The sequence below is a fragment of the Lissotriton vulgaris genome, chromosome 6 (genome assembly GCF_964263255.1).
Source record: "Lissotriton vulgaris chromosome 6, aLisVul1.2, whole genome shotgun sequence".
Lineage (NCBI taxonomy): Eukaryota > Metazoa > Chordata > Amphibia > Caudata > Salamandridae > Lissotriton > Lissotriton vulgaris.
The window spans coordinates 1,775,229,780-1,775,246,961 of NC_141694.1; the positions used below are offsets into that span (position 1 = coordinate 1,775,229,780).

The window sequence follows — 17,182 nt, forward strand, 5'->3', positions numbered from 1 at the left end:
CTCACAAGTGTTCAAAGATCCTTCTCTAGCAAGCTGGGGATAGGGCGGGGGGAGGGGAATAAGAGGAGCACAGGCTCTAGGAGGTAACTACCAGTGAAATGCATTGTGAGGAGGAGTCTCTCAGATTTTTAATGGGACAAGACTCTCTTTATCAATTCTTAATGACAGTCTATCGGGCTGCATTTTTTTCAGTTGCATCTTTAGAATGCAAAAGGTGCAGCAACTCGACTCCAAGTAGGCATTCTAAATCTAAAACAACATTGACATTCAGGAGAAAAGGACCGACCGAATGCCATTGTACCCGATTATACATTAAATAATGGATGGTCATTCTGAAATGTTATTTCCATACAAGAAAAGCATACAGAAAGTTGTCCAGGGTCCACACGCGCTATGGGAAAATTTTCAAGCATTTATGACTCAATGAAGATTCTATGATGCAGAATTCTAGATTCCAAAATCCAGGGTGTTCTTTACGTGCATTTGCTCAGTGTCTTACCAACTTCAAGAATGGGCACCAGTAAACGATAGGGCTCAGACAGAAGATATTGGGTGCTTGCATAACTCACTTGGTTTAAAATGATTGGTCTACGGTGGAGTTGCAGATCATAAAGGGAAAAAAAGGACATTTTTTAAAGAGAACATATATTTTACCTTCACCAATATAGATGTGCCGGTGGCACTATGGCCCGTTTTTTATGCACAATGCGTTTCAAAAGTTGTAACCCTGGCCCCTCTCAGATTAGTAAATTGGACTAGAATACAGATCACAGTGATTTGGTAAAATGAAAGCTGAACTTGAATGTTTGATCCCTCGAGAACAATCATCTGGTGAACTTCAGAAGTGCTGCTCTGGAGCTGCCTTTTTAGGTCAGCCACGCTATATCCGGTGGCACAAACCCTGCTCAGCAATTTGAGACCTGCTCTAAAGCCCTCTTTGGCCTATATCTGGTTTTCTAGATCCATCCCTCATCAAGGAGACTTATTTGAGCAGAGGGGTATCCTTTGAAGCATTTTTAACATCAGGCATTCAGAGACAGCAATGACAAGGCCACACAAACAGACCATTACAAATGAAAGCTTTAGCATGGCATGTTTTGGCTTGGAAAACAATACAAATGTCTATAGCCGTTCCGCGCTCTGCACCTACCATTAGAAAGGAAACATCATTCTCCTTCATTTCGGACTGCAGCTTGTTGATCTCAAGTGACAGGGAGCTCATCTCTTCCTGGAGCTTTTTGATCTTTTCCTTCACCAGCTTCTGTTTCTGCATCGCTTCTGCTTCCAGATCAGCAAGCGCTGCCCTCTCTTCATCGCGCAGAAACTTGTGCAGTTTCTCAAACTCCTTCTTGATCTGGTCTTTAATTCGGATGCTTTCTGACTGGTGAAAAGCAGTAGTGAAGATAAAACTCTATTAAAGAGATTCTATGATCTGTAGGACATATGAATTAAACAAGAAGTCAAGTCAAGTCAATAAATTTATATAGCGCGCTACATACCCAGAGGGTCTCAAGGCGCTTGGAGAAGGGTGGGGAATTACTTGTCAAATATCCAAGTTTTAAGTTGCTTTCTGAATGCTAGGTGGTTCTGAGTAAGGCGAAGGTGAGTGGGAAGTGAGTTCCAGGTTTTAGCTGCCAGGTAGGAGAAGGGTCTACCTCCCATGGTGGTTTTGTTGATGCGAGGTACAGTGGCAAGGGCTAGGTTGGCGAATCGTAGCTGGCGGGAGGGGGTGTAGAAGGACAGTCTTGTGTTGAGGCATTCGGGTCCGATTTCGTAGAGCGCTTTGTGTGCGTGGGTTAGGAGCCGGAAAGTAATCCTCTTATTGACGGGGAGCCAGTGGAGGTTTTTCAGGTGTCCAGAGATGTGATCTTTACGCGGGATGTCAAGTATGAGCCTGGCTGAAGTGTTCTGGATGCGTTGGAGTTTTTTCTGGAGTTTTGCGGTGGTACCGGCGTAGAGGGTGTTTCCGTAGTCCAGACGGCACGTGACCAGAGCGTGGGTGACTGTTTTTCTAGTTTCGGTGGGGATCCAGCGAAATGTTTTTTTGAGCATGCGAAGAATGTTGAAGCAAGATGAAGAAACGGCGTTGACTTGTCTGTTCATCGAGAGTGAGGAATCCAGGATGACGCCCAGGTTCCGTGCGTGGTCCGTCGGGATGGGTGCTTTTCCAAGGGCCTCTGGCCACCAAGAGTCATCCCAGGCGGAGGGGGAGGTGCCTAGGATGAGGACTTCTGTTTTGTCTGAGTTCAGTTTCAGACGGCTGTGCTTCATCCATTCGGCTACTTCTTTCATTCCTTCATGCAGGTTGGTTTTGGCGGTGTTAGGGTCTTTGGTGAGTGAGAGGATCAGTTGAGTGTCATCAGCGTAGGAGATGATGTTGAGGTTATGTTGGCGTGCGATGACCGCGAGGGGGCTCATGTATACGTTGAAGAGGGTGGGGCTGAGTGAGGATCCTTGTGGTACGCCGCAGATGACTTCAGTGGCCTCTGACTTGAATGGTGGAAGGCGGACTCTCAGGGTTCTTCCGGTGAGGAACGAGGTGATCCATTCCAGTGCTTTTCCTTGGATTCCGGCGTTTCTGAGGCATTTTAAAAGGGTGTTATGACAGACCGTGTCGAAGGCTGCGGAGAGGTCGAGGAGGATGAGGGCGACTGTCTCCATTGTCCAGTAGAGTCCGAATGTCGTCTGTTGCTGCGATGAGGGCGGTTTCAGTGCTGTGCTTGGCTCGGAAGCCGGATTGTGAGGAGTCGAGGGATTTGTTGGTTTCGAGGAATGCGGCGAGCTGGTTGTTGACCGCTTTCTCGACGACTTTGGCCGGGAATGGAAGGAGTGAGATAGGGTGGTAGTTTTTGAGTTCGGTGGGGTCAGCTGTGGGTTTCTTCAGGAGGGCGCTGAGTTCGGCATGTTTCCAGCTTTCCGGGAAGGTGGCGGAGTTGAGGGAGCAGTTGATGACGTCTCGGAGATGCGGTGCTATAATGGAGTCTGCTTTGTTAAAGATGTGGTGAGGGCATGGGTCTGTGGGGGATCCTGAGTGGATAGAGTTCATCAGACGGATGGTGTCCTCAGTGGAGATTGGCTTCCAGTCATTGAGGATGTTCAGGGGGGGTGGAGGTCCTGCAGGGGGTTGGGTGGGTTGGTCTTCGGGTCGGTTGTCAAAGCTGTTGTGGATGTCAGCAATTTTGTCGTGGAAGAATGAGGCTAGGGAGTCACAGAGGGCTTGGGAGGGGGTGATGTCGGAGTTGGCTGAGGGGTTGGTGAATTCCTTGACGATGTTGAATAATTCCTTGCTGTTGTGGGCGTTGTTATCTAGTCGGTCCTTGAAGGCGGCTTTCTTGGCATTCTGGATCAGTCGGTGGTGTATGCGGGTGGCGTTTTTGAAGGCGTCCTTGGTGCTGGTGGTTGGGTCTTTTTTCCAGGCCTTCTCCAGGGAGCGACAGTTTCTTGGATTTCTTAAGATCATCGTTGAACCAGGAGGCCTTCTTGCTGCCTGGTTTGATTTGTCGTTTTTTCAGTGGTGCTAGGATGTCGGCGCTGTTGGATAACCATTGGGTGAGGCTGGTGGCTGCTTGGTCTGGGTTTGAGGAGTGGGCTGGGGGGTTTTGAAGAAGCGATGAGGAGATCTGGTCGATGGTGATTTTGTTCCAGTTTCTTTGCAGAGTGGGTTGGGGGTGGTTGTTGGGTGTGGGTTTGTTGTAGGTAAAGTGAACGCATCTGTGGTCAGTCCAAAGGAGAGCTGTGGTGTGGCTGAAGGAGACATGTTTGCTGGAGGTGAAGATAGGGTCGAGTGTGTGACCTGCGATGTGGGTGGGGGAAGTGACAAGTTGTTTAAGTCCGAGGTTGTCCAGAAGGGAGGTGGTGTTGCGGTTGTTGTTCTTTTCAAGGTGAAAGTTGAGGTCTCCCAGAAGGATGTAATCCTCGGAGGGGAGCGCGTGGGGAGTGATGAAGTCCGTGATGTCTTCACTAAATTGTGCGCGGGGTCCTGGTGGCCTGTAAAGGAGGGTGCCTCCGAGTGTGGTTTTGGGGTCGGTGTGGATCTGGAAGTGAAGGTGTTCAGAGTTGGCGAGATTGACGTCTGAGCTGGTTGAGATGCGGATGGATTTCTTATGGACAATAGCGATGCCTCCTCCTGTGTGGCCGGTACGGTCCTTTCGGATGATCTTATAGCCTTCCGGGATGGCAATGGTGATGTCTGGGGCTGATGTGGCATTCATCCATGTTTCTGTTAGGAAGGCGACGTCCGGAGAGATGGTGACTAGTAGATTCCAGAGGTCAATGGCGTGCCTGTGGACCAAGCGGGTGTTGAGCAGAATGCATTGTAGGTGGTTGGGGTCGGATATCTGGTGTGTGTTCGTAGATGAAGAGTTGTTCTTGGTGCCGTCGAACTTGCAGGAGTTGCAGGAGAAGGGTCCATGGGTGTGTCCAGGAGCGGCTTGGATGCAGTTGGGGGAACGGCCGGGGTTAAGGGCTAGGAGGGTGGTGGCATCGTAAGTAATGCGGGAGGGGTGGACATTGCGAGGACCAGGGGCTCTGGCGCTGGGCGCGGACGGGCGTAGACGGGCTTACCTTTGGCGCACCTTCGGCGCGGGTTGGGCGCGATCGCTGCGCGGGAATGCATCTGTCATATATGGATAGTGGGAAGGGGAGGGGCGAGGGAGGATCCGATGGGAGGCGGTTGCGTGGTGGAGGGGGCGGTCTCAGGGCAACAACAACAACACAGCAAATGGCGGCGCAAGTGAGACATATTTGTTGGCTCTTAGCAAGTCAATTGCTAACAAGGAGATTCATAGCTAGCTCCTGGGACAAACCAGATTACAGTTTTAACACACATCACTACCTTGCTCACAGATTGTGGCTGAATTGGAAGACATATTGCTGGAGAAGACTCTCTACAATTCATCACTTTACTGTGCAAAACACCGAATGTGTACAGGAACATGGCTCTTATCGATTACAAGTTCCTGAAATAAACTCAGCAGCAACAATGTTCTGCCGGATTTACAGTGTAACTTATTCCAAAATGTTTTAATGAATTACTTCTGAACCTAGTTCTTTTAAGGTATACAATGTAACATTTTCATAGAGACAAAAAAATGTTTATCACTTCCTTATATTTAACTCATGAACAAATAATTTTGATATCAGCATCCACGCATGGAGATGCAACTATAGCAATATTGAAGTAGACAAAAGTAACTAAAACGTATGGTCTCACTGGCCATAGGAACACAGATGAACAATTTACTTACCTTCAGTAACTTATCTGTAAGAAACATTGGTTAGTTGTAGATTCCTTACCTTATAATTATCCCCAGGCGTCGGAATCGAGACGGAAAGTTTTTCGTCAGCAGTACACCTGAGCGTCGGAAGGTGGCATCGGTCGACTCCACATTAGTCATCGGCGTGGTTGTCAAGATGGCGTCGCTGTAGCTACTGAGACACGTCGCTGTAGCTACTGAGACGCGTCGCTGTAGCTACTGAGACGCGTCGCTGTAGCTACAGAGACGCGTCGCTGTAGCTACAGAGACGCGTCGCTGTAGCTACAGAGACGCGTCGCTGTAGCTACAGAGACGCGTCGCTGTAGCTACAGAGACGCGTCGCTGTAGCTACAGAGACGCGTCGCTGTAGCTACAGAGACGCGTCGCTGTAGCTACAGAGACGCGTCGCTGTAGCTACAGAGACGCGTCGCTGTAGCTACAGAGACGCGTCGCTGTAGCTACAGAGACGCGTCGCTGTAGCTACAGAGACACCGCCGTCGCGCGCCGACGTCCGTTCTGTACATGACTTTAACCCCAGAAGCGCAGACCCATGCAAGACAGACCCCTGGTGCACAAAACTAGGGCCTTGAAATCCTTAACCCTAGAAGTCAGTTCGCAGAACGGGGAGGATAGGTGGGGCAATAAGGAATCTACAACTAACCTATGTTTCTTACAGATACATCGTTACGGAAGGTAAGTAACTTGTTCTTCTGAAAGAAACAGTTATAGGTTCCTTACCTTAGAATAGATACCCCAGCAATACACACCCCGGAGGTGGGTCTGCGAACCAAGTTCAAACCAGAAAGTCCTGGAGAACAGAACGGCCAAAGAAGCAGACCCTTCGGACTAGCTGTCTAGGCAGTATTGTTTGGTGAACGTGTGCAGCGATGCCCACGTAGCTGCCCGACAGATGTCATTTAAGGGGACTCCTCGTCACAAAGCAGTGGTAGCTGCCGTCGCCCTAGTGGAATAGGCGCGTAGTTCCACTGGAGGCTCCTTCTTTGGCAAAGAACAGCAGGCTTTGATGCACAGAACGACCCACCTGTAGATGGTAGTTTGTGCATGGCCCGACCTTTCTTAGCTCCCACGTAACCAACAAAGAGCTGGTCGGCCACCCGGAATGGTTTGGTGCGATCCAAGCAGAAGGAAAACGCACATTTTGGATCCAGACGGTGGAGCCTCCATCTTTCGAAGGATGGGGAAAGAAGGTGGGCAAAGTGATGGTTGGGCCAATGTGGAAAGAAGTATCCACCTTGGGAAGAAAGGAACGTCTAGTTCTAATGATGACCTTGTCCGGACGGACAGCCAGAAAGGGAGGCTTGGAAGAAAGAACTTGTAGCTCATGCAGAGGTGATGGTCACCAGAAAGGCAGTTTTCAAAGTGAGAAGTAGGAGAGGACAGTTATGTAGCGCAGGGATGTGGAATTCCTATAGCCCGACGCCCGGGACACATTGTTTGGAGTCAAGGGCAACGGGTTTTCATGTGTATTTTGTCCTTGAGACAAGTAGACCCAACCCCGTACAGTACAAACCCTTTGGCTGCCAGTTTATAGGACCACATTATGGTTCAGGGAAAGGCATTACCTGCAGGTTAAGGTAATATTTCTGTCCATGTGTTAATGCTGTTAGGCTCAGACTGTACTACCAACAGTGGTTCCAGTATAAAATGTGTACACAGTTTTTAGATGTTTAGCAATATAAGGCTATGTATACTGCTCCCAGAATGCTTTCTGATTTGATACAAATATTTGCAGAAGCTTGAAAGCAATATTGATGATTCTTTGCTTTCAAAATAAAATGTTCACAAAAAAAAAGCAAAAACATTTCTCTAAACTACTGTAAAATTTTAGGTATAGTTTCTTTGCTGCATCATTTAGTAAAATGTGTTGATAGATGCTAGTATTTCCACAAAAAATTCAATTTTGAAAATCAGTGACCAGTTTTAATAAGATTATAGGAAACCTAAAAATAAACCAATATTAGGAAAGCAAGTAGGTCTGAAATTGTTGGTCAGCCTTTTGTTTTGTCAATGCGCGACTTGTTTTGGCACGGTTTTTGTAAAACCTTATGGGTGTGGGAGCTGCCGGGCCCTCACCATTATAACAAACATTGGCAAAAGTAAAATGGTCTCAAAAAGTACACCTTGCCACGGGGAGAGGGAGGATTTTGTTACAGGACAAGTAGATTTAGGAAGCAACCTGCCCCATGGACAAGTAGATTGTATTAAATTCCACACCCATAGTAGCCTCTCAAAGGAAGCCCACATAATATATCTAAGGACCAAGTTCAAGTCCCACTGGGGCATTACGAAGGGAACAGGAGGAAAAAGATTGAGTAATACCCTTAAGGAATCTATTTACAACAGGGGACTTGAAAAGAGAAGGCTGATCAGGAAACCTAAAGAAGGCTGAAATGTCCGAGAGGTAGCCCTTTAGAGTGCCAAGAGCAGAGCCCTGCTGGGCCAAAGAAAGGAGGAACAGGAGAACCTCCGAGAGGGGCAGATAGGGGATCCACAGCCTTTGCTGTGCATCATGCCACAAATTTGTTCCATCTGCAGGCATACACCGTCTTAGCGGAGGGACGCCGGCTTCCAATATAACATTGCAGACTTCAGGAGGCAGGTCAAACTACGTCAACTGCCGCCGCTCAATCTCCAAGCAAGGAGATGGAGGCTGGACAGGTTCGGGTGGAGGACAGTCCCCTGCGATGGCCATGTTGAGCAGCTCGGGATCCCAGACTCTTCGTGCTCAATCCAGAGCCACAAGAATGACTTGAGCCCTGTCATGCTTGATCTTCAGCACTCGGACCAGAAGTGGTATAGGCGGAAAGGCCTATAGAAGACTGCAACACATCTCGCACTGAAAAGCGTCGCCTAGCGAGTGCCGCCTTGGAAATTCCAACGCGCTGAAGTGCTGACATTGCGCGTGCTCTTCTGTGGCAAAGAGATCTAACCATGGCTCTCCCCACTCCTGAAAGAGACCTTGCACCACCACCAAGTGAAGACTCCATTCATGATCCATCATGCACCTGCGGCTGAGATCTGCCCTGGCGTTCAGGGAACCTGCCAGGTGTTGAGCCACTAAGGATATGCCCTGACGTTCCAGCCATTTCCAGAGGCGGAGGTCCACCTGACATAGGGTCCACAACCCCAACCCCGCCCGGTTTGTAGCAGTACCACATGGCGGTGGTGTTGTCCATGAAAACCTGCACTACTCTTCCCCGGACAGAGGGAAGAAATGCTTTGAGTGCAAGACGAATTGCCCAAAGCTCCATAAGGTTGGTATGGCACCCAGAATTGATCACCGCCTCCCACACGTGGCCACCCCATCCCAGAAGTGATGTCTGTCACCACTGTGAACTCTGGTTGAGGAAGGAAGAGTGATCTGCAGTTGAACCAATCCTGGTTTGTTAGCCACCACTGCAACTGGTGTGGATTGCCCTCTGAGATCTGGACACAATCTGACAGGTTCCCCTGATGTTGGGCCCACTGGAACTTCAGGTCTCACTGCAGTGCCTGCATGCCATCTGGCATGATTCACCAGCAGGATTCAGGAGGCCATCCCACGGCCCGGGCCTCCTCAGGGCACTGGGGCAGCACCTGCGCTACCGTATCCTACACAGAGAAGGTGTAACGGCCCAACAGACATGAAGTGTTTACAGACTGCAGTCTCAAGCAGGAGGAAGAAAAAATGTCCTTCCCAAGGTGGTCCAGCTTTTGGATTCCCTATTGGGTGGTGCGTTAGGGAATGAGCCTTTGGAGGTGGCGCCTTTGACAACCAAGCTCTCAGGGGTGGTGTATTGGAGAGTAAAGTGGGGTTACCTGGGGCCGGGCGGTGGTGTCGGGCAATCATCGTGTCCACAGGAGCCTGTGTTGGGCCTGGACCAGGTGCCCAAAAGGATGTCCATGAGGGCTTCATTAAATGCAGGGGCCCCAAAGAGAACTCTATCAGTTGAAGCACCTCTGTCAGGTTAGTCTGGACTGCCACCGTAGGTAGCTTGAGGTGAAGAGCCTCTGCCGCCCTACACAACACCACTGTGTAGGATGGTCCCTCTTAAGTACCCACGGTAGGAGGAGAAAACATGCCAAGATCTGGGGAGGTATCCAGACCACTGGCTTCCCTCAGTTCCTCTCTCCAGTCCGGTTCATAACCTAACTGGTCTGTTAAAGGGTCCCCAGGCCTCTTACCCTCTTCTGACTGCCAATCTGGTCTCAAAGGGCCAGGGTAGAACAGGGGCATAAAAGTACCCATCAATGCAGGTCCAGCTCCGTGTCTACCTCGAGGTGGAGGCTTAGTCGACATTGGCAAGGGACACAGCCGACGCCGGCTGTGGTGCTGTTGGAATCTGCGCTGGGAGAGGCATAACAAAGTCGACAGGCGCCGATCCGTATCTAGGCCTGGATACAAGGGGACCCTGCGGTGCCAAAGCTGCCGGTAAAAGCCCATGGGCCCCCAGCCGAGTCCGCGGGTCCCGAAGGCACGCCGGCGGAGTCGGGCTGCCCAAAGATGGTGTGCATCGCTTCATAAAATGGATGAAGCTGGGCAGGAGTCGCTCCCGGGAAGAGGGGAGAACCCAAAGCAGACCCTACTGGCTCCGCTTGCGAAGGCCCGGTAGGGGCACCACACGCATCCCTCGTTGTGCTGGCATATGTACGGCGAGAAGTCAAAGAGACAATGCTTTGACTTCTTGTGCTTCGACTTGCCTGACCCAGAGTGCGAAGACTTGGATGAAGAATGGTGCTGGCTCCGCGACCGGTCCCTTGACCTCCTACGCGATCGGGACCACAAACAGCGGAGCCAACTGCCGGGACTCGAGTGGCTTTCGAGACCGCTCCCACTAAGACTTCGGGCAATGGTCTGGCAGTCGGAGCAAGACTTGGGGTAGTGGTCGCACTCCAGGCAGTAGAGGCACACGTGGTGTGGATCAGTCACTGACATCAGTCGGTTACAATAACCACAAGCCTTGAAGACCGGCATCTCTCGTGCACCAGAAGTCGAAGACTCAAAAAACAAAGTAGCCAAAAGTCCAGAAAAAGTCAGTCAAAAAGGGACCGGAGGTACCACTCTCTCCGGATCTGCGCTTGCTGGTGCGGAAAAAGAAAGAACTGACGTCCGTGCACGAGGACGGCGTCTAAGTAGCTACTGCGACGTCATCACGGCAACCACGACGCCGAACGCGGAGTCAACCAACGCCATCTTCTGACACGCAGGGGTACTGCTGACGAAAAACTTTCAGGATCCAGTCTGACGCCTGGGGGTAATTCGAAGCTAACTAATCTATAACTGTTTCTTTCAGATAAAATGTTACTATTTTAAAATGAATGAGGCTTTTAACGACAGACTGGATGGAAAGTCTGATGAAACATGCGGAAAGGGATGCCCGACTCAAACAGGGATTCCTCAAACAATTTTTAGCCCTTAAAAATATATTATGCCAGAAAGAGCAAAAAAAAAAAAACTCCAGCATTCACATTCTCATTCCACTGGTATCTTATCTGCATTAACACATCAAGCTTGCTCCAAATACATGCTTTAAAATTGAACATTTATTCAGCAACAATGTAAACATTTGGTCATGTTTTGAATGTTCGCACTCCAGGTGTTCATTAGAACTCTGTGGTGAAGCTGCAGCCTACCACTGGAGAATAAATTCAGACTTCTGCTGTTGAAAGTACGTTTCACTCAGCGTGCAAGACTTATTTCCAACATGGATGGTCAAGATAATGTATAGAAAATGTGTCATTTTGGTGCTCAAGAGTAAGAAGTTGAACATCCACCACAAAATGAAACTCATCCGATTGTTTATTTAATGGAGTCTCCTATAGGAGAAAATATTTACATTCAATTCCAGCAATATGGCATTCAAATGTGCTACACTTGTATAGACTTAGTTAGCACTCTAGTGTTTCACTGGACGGCTGTAGTCAAACTGCAGCACACTTCTCCCATGGGAAGTACATTTTCGTCTGCATTTTAGACATTAGTCTCCTGGCTAAGAAAAAAATTGTGAATGAAGAAATAGAAAAACATTTGTGCCCTTGCTTCACTTTTTGGACTACTTATCCTAACTTCCATAAGAAAATTATACCAGAAAGCCATTTTCTCTGAAACATTGTTAACATCTTAGGGTCAGCATTTTCTACTCCACAATTCTTACAATTTGTATCATACCAACAGGTCTATATTTTTACTCAAATCGATTATCAACCTTTACATATGCTCCCTTTTGTGACCCTCAAAAACAAGCTTCCCAGTTTCCTTTCTATGGGACAAAAATTCCACTGCTTTACAAACAAAAACTAAGCAGTCACAGCTGTGCTTTTATCCTTCCAACCAACTAGTCCCGTGGAATATTTACACCACGTAACAATTGTGTTAATGTCATCCCAAATATTGAGATTCAGATTTACAATAGCAATTTTATCTAGCAGGAGGGGCAAGGAGGCAAGTTGCTGCATGTTATTGGAGTGCTGCTTGCAAATACTTCTAAGCATGGGAAATCTCTTCACATGGACAAAAACAAATATGCTACTTACCAGTATGCATCTGTTCTTGGCATGTAGGGCTGCCGACATTCATACCTGTGCATAGATCGCTGCCTAGTGTTGGGTCCGGATGATTGCACATTGTTGTCCTGGAAGAGTCTTCAAAGTATCACAAGATAGGTGGGTCCTCCCCTGGACTACAGTGCGCATAGGCATCCTCTCCATCCTCAGATTGTTTTTCGCCATTGTGGCAGAGATGGAGTGTAGTACAGCAAGTGATGACCATGCTAAGATTAATTCTGAGTGCTGCAGCCGTTACAGGCGCTGGGGAGGAGGGCGGGCGATATGAATGTCAGCAGCCCTACATGCCAAGAACAGATGCATACTGGTAAGTAGCATATTCGGTTCGAGGCATGTGGGCTGCTGAATTCATATCTGTGCATAAAATATACAGCAGTCCCTCTATTAGCGGCGGCTGCTCGTGCCAGCTGCAGCAGTCTGAAAAAGTGTTTTTAGAACAGCCTGTCCTACATCTGCCTGGAGTGCACATCTACGTAGTAGTGTTTGGTAAATGTGTGTATGGTAGACCATGTGGCTGCTCTACAGATTTCCTCTAAAGGAATGTTTCCAATGAAAGCCATGGATGTCCCTAACTATCGTGTTGAGTGGGCTCTTGGGGGAATCGTTAATGTGCACTTAGCCTTTTGATAGCAAATCTGTATGCACTTAATCCACCTGGCTATACCTGCTTTTGAAATGGGGTTGCCTTTGTGTTGTGGTGAAAAGGCAAACAGTTTTTTGTCTTCCTGAAATCTTTTGTCCTATCTATGTAGTACATTAGAGCTCTTTTGACGTCCAGTGTGTGGAGCATTCTCTCTGCCACTGAATCTGGAAGAACACTGGCAGTTCTATAGTTTGATTCATATGGAACTGTGAAACTACTTTAGGCAGAAACTTAGGGTTAGTGCGTAGTACCACCCTGTTGGAGTGAATCTGTATGAATGGTTCTTGGATAGTTAGTGCTTGAAGTTCACTAACTCGTCGTAGCGATGTGATTGCTATTAGGAAAGCCACTTTCCACGTTAAGAATTGTATCTCGCATGAGTGTAGAGGCTCAAAAGGTGGACCCATCAGTCTGGTAAGGACCACATTCAGGTTCCATACAGGTGCCGGTGGGTGTCTGGGAGGAATAACTCGTTTGAGTCCCTCCAGAAAAGCTTAGATGGCAGGCACTCTGAAAAGTGAGAGATGCTGCATGTTTTGGAGATAAGCTGCTATTGCGGATAAATGTATACGTATGGAAGCATAGGCCAGATTCCATTTGTATAGATGTAATAGATAACAGATGATGTTGTGAGTAGATGCATCTAGCGGATTAATGTAGTTGTTGACACAATAAATGACAAATCGCTTCCATTTCGCCGCATAACATGCTCTAGTTGTGGGCCTTCTTGCCTCCCTTATGATATCCATACAGTCAGGAGGCAGGTTGAGGTAGCCAAATTCTAAGACCTCAGGAGCCAGATCGCCAGGTTGAGCTGTTGCGGATCTGGATGCTGAATGTCGCCATGGCTCTGAGTCAAAAGTCTGGGTGCGAGTTGTAGCCTTTGATGCGGTACCACGGAGAGTTCTAGAAACGTGGTGTACCATGGTTGGCGTGCCCAGGTTGGAGCAACCAGGATGAGAGTCGAGTGTTGCCTCAGTTTGCGTGCCACTAGCGTCATTAGCGGTGCTGGGGGAAAGCGTACGCAAATATGCCTGACCAGTTCATCCATATCGCATTTCCCTGCGACTGTGGGTGTGGGAACCTGGCGGCAAAGCTTTGGCATTTTGCGTTTTCCCTTGTGGCGAATAGTTCTATCTCTGGATGACCCCACTGCTGGAAGAACGGTTAGAGTACTGATGGATGTATCTCCCACTCATGCATCTTGTGACTGTGCCTGCTGAGCAGGTCCGCCATCTGATTGTCCTTGCCTGGGGGGTGTTCTGCCATGAGGAAGATGTTTCTCTGAATGGCCCACTTCCACATGCTCTGAGCCAGATGATTCAGAAAAGGGGATGGTGATGAACAGAGTGTCTGAATTAAGCAGATCACTCTTACCCAGTCCAAAGATCAGGGCTTGATCCATCACCGTTTTTTAGCTCACTGCGCCATCCCAGCTCAGAACTTGGCTATATGCAAATTAGTCTGACCCTGGCCCAGTGCATCATGGGAACAGGGCAGACCAAATTACCAAGCCAATTCTTATACTGGGAAGGAAACAAGCTACCTGGGACCGGTTTCTGGCATTTCAGCAGTCTTCGGCCCGGCTTGCTTGAATCCTGATGGTGCAATGAGCTAGGGACTCACATCTGAGTATACCCTTCCACGCTTATGGTGGACAAAAATGATTCAGAAATGCCAGAAACCGGTCCCCGGTAGCTTGTCTCCTTTCTGGTGAAGAATTGGCTTGGTAGTTTAGTCTGCCCTGTTCCCATGATGCACTGGGCCAGGGACAGACTTATTTGCATATAGCCAGGTTCTGAGCTGGGATGGTGTAGTGAGATAAATAACGGTGATGGATCAAGCCCTGATCTTTGGACTGGGTAAGAGTGGTCTGCTTAATTCAGACACTCTGTTCATCACCACCCCCTTTTCTGAACTAAGCCAGATGAGACAACTGTGGAGAGTGTGTACCTCCCTGCTTCTTTATGTAGTACATGGCAGTCATGTTGTCCGTCCGGATCAACACTACTTTGTTGCACAAATGTACTTCGAATGCTTTCATTGCCATGAAGATTGCCCTCAGTTCCAGAAGGTTGATGTGCATCTTTTTCTGCCGTGTTGTCCATAGTCCCTGCACTTCGTAGTGGAGTACATGAGCTCCCCATCCCTGGAGAGATGCGTCTGTCGTCAGTATTATCTGTGGCACAGGCTCTTGGAACGGTCGGCCCCTGCAAAGGTTTTGTGGGTTCCACCAATGTAGAGAGCTGTATGCGCGACCGGCCACCAACACTAGGTCTTTCAATTGTCCGTGAGCCTGATTCCACTGACGTGCTAAGCACTCCTGTAGCGGACGCATGTGTAGTCTTGCGTGCCGGACTATGAAGATGCAGGAGGCCATCATGCCTATCAACTGCACGAACACTCGTGCTGGAAGAGAGTGTTGTGGTTTGAATTTCCGTATTAGCAATTGCATGCTGTTGATCCTCACTGAATTTGGCTGTGCTTTGGCTGCCAGAGTTGAGTTAATTGAAATTTTTATGGTCAATTGTGTCCCCTAACGTGTACCCCAACGGCTCCATGTACGAGTTTCAAGTACATGTAATTTCCCTCCACGACCGAATTTGAAGACGCAAATACATTTGCGTCCAACGTTAACATGTCCTCTATCAGATCCACCATGAATGGATTGATAATTCAGTTCCTAAGTATGCCGTACCACCGTCTTTACATGGTGCACTTTCACGTTTTTCCTGGCTCTGCCGAGCTAGGCCCTGATTTCTGTCTTCAAGCCACGTCTGTCTCTGCCTCTGAAAGCTGCAGCATGGAGACGCATCCCTGACCTCTGCCTTACTTCCTGCCAAGCGAGCGGTGCCCGGCTCGGCCTGGTCTGCTTGCCAAAAACAGTATTTTACCTTCAAGTTATCAGCGTAGCCAGCTCAGCTCCTCGAAAACACATTCCTGTCTTGTGATTTAGGTAAACATATCCCCGGCTACAGAGCAAAGAGCAAGTCTTCCTGTCTCCGTGCAAGTAATTTACAGTTCCCGTTACCAGAGTAGGTCCATGGCTCTGCACGTAGACACGCAGACACCTATACACGCACTAACATTCAGTATAGAGTAGCCTCTGCCCAAGAGACCTTTTACTCTAGATTAAACATCCTCCAAATACTAGATATCAGATATGTTATAGGGACAGGTCGATCTGACATGCCAGACTTCTGTCTCCTCTACTAGTGCTAAAAGTCAGACCCTTCGCTTCCTCTAGATGTACGTCAATCACACGTCATATTACCTGCACGCGCATTCAGGCCACAGGTTTCAGCTGACTCTGCAAGAATTCTCTAAGCATCCACCCACTTGTGACACTTTTCTGTGACGTTTCCAGTGTACGCCTCTGTGCACACCCCTGTTCGCGCCTTTTTGTTACGCACATGTGTTCTTATCATATACATTTCACTTGTCACGCCTACTGTATTCAATGCTACTGTGTCATTTTACTATATATGTCATGTACTGTTAATAAATCGTTGACATCTTTCCTGCCATCATTGCATACCCGAACCCTTGTATTGATGGAATAGATTTCCATGGCTCGAGTCATCATTTATGATTAAAGCCCTTATGACTCAGACACCACGGACTCTGCCTCTCATTTGATTGAGCTATTTCTTTAATTGTCCGAAATTATCTGGCAAACTTGTATACGGTAAAATATTTACCACAGAGTGTCTATTGTCGCGCCCAAGTACTGCCGTACGTGGGCGGGCTGAAGGTCGGACTTTAAATAATTCAGTGAAAACCCCGGATTGTGAAGGTGAATGGTGTGGGACATGTGGGTGTCACATTGCTGGGCTGACTTTGCTTGGATAAGCCAGTCGTCCAGATAAGGGTAGACGTGAACGTTCTTTCTCCGTAGGTGTGCAGCCACTGCTGCTAGGCACTTGGTAAACACCATGGGTGCTGTTACTCCGAAAGGGAGGACCTTGAACTGAATGCTGATCCTGAATGGTAAATCTGAGATATTTTCTGTGTGACGGGTGTACCGATATATGGAAATATGCATCCTTTAGATCTAGTGTTGCGAGGAAATCTCCCTGACTGAGTAACGGTAGAACCTGCTGTAATGTGAGCATGTGAAAATGTTCTGAAAAGATGTATTGGTTTAGGGGCCTGAGGTCCAGTATGTTTACAACAAGGGGTGGTGAGGGACAGAGTCTCTGAATTAAACAGAATACTCTCACCCAGTCAAGAGATCAGGGCTAGATCCAACACCGTTTTTTAGCTCACTGCACCATCCCAGTTTCAGAACCTGGCTGTATGCAAATTAGTCTGTTCCTGTCCCAGTGCATGATGGGAACAGGGCAAACCAAACTACAAAAGCCAATTCTTACACTGGGAAGGAAACAAGCTACCGGGGACCGGTTTCTGGCATTTCAGCCTCTTCGGCCCGGCTTGCTTGAATCCTGATGGTGCAATGAGCAAGGGACTCACATCTGAGTATACCCTTCCACGCTTAGGGTGGACAAAAATATTTACAACAAGGGGTGGTGAGGGACAGAGTCTCTGAATTAAACAGAATACTCTCACCCAGTCAAGAGATCAGGGCTAGATCCAACACCGTTTTTTAGCTCACTGCACCATCCCAGTTTCAGAACCTGGCTGTATGCAAATTAGTCTGTTCCTGTCCCAGTGCATGATGGGAACAGGGCAAACCAAACTACAAAAGCCAATTCTTACA

General features: G+C 48.3%; 1 protein-coding gene across 2 annotated transcripts in view; it reads right to left on the reverse strand.

The window, feature by feature from the left end:
• TRIM35 (tripartite motif containing 35) overlaps positions 1–17,182 on the reverse strand; it is a 333,014-nt gene that overhangs the window by 216,871 nt on the left and 98,961 nt on the right. For both annotated transcript variants that reach the window (XM_086925495.1, XM_086925494.1), the window contains exon 3: positions 1,151–1,381. In XM_086925495.1, coding sequence (XP_086781621.1) covers positions 1,151–1,381 — 231 coding nt within the window. The remainder of the gene's footprint in view (positions 1–1,150; positions 1,382–17,182) is intronic.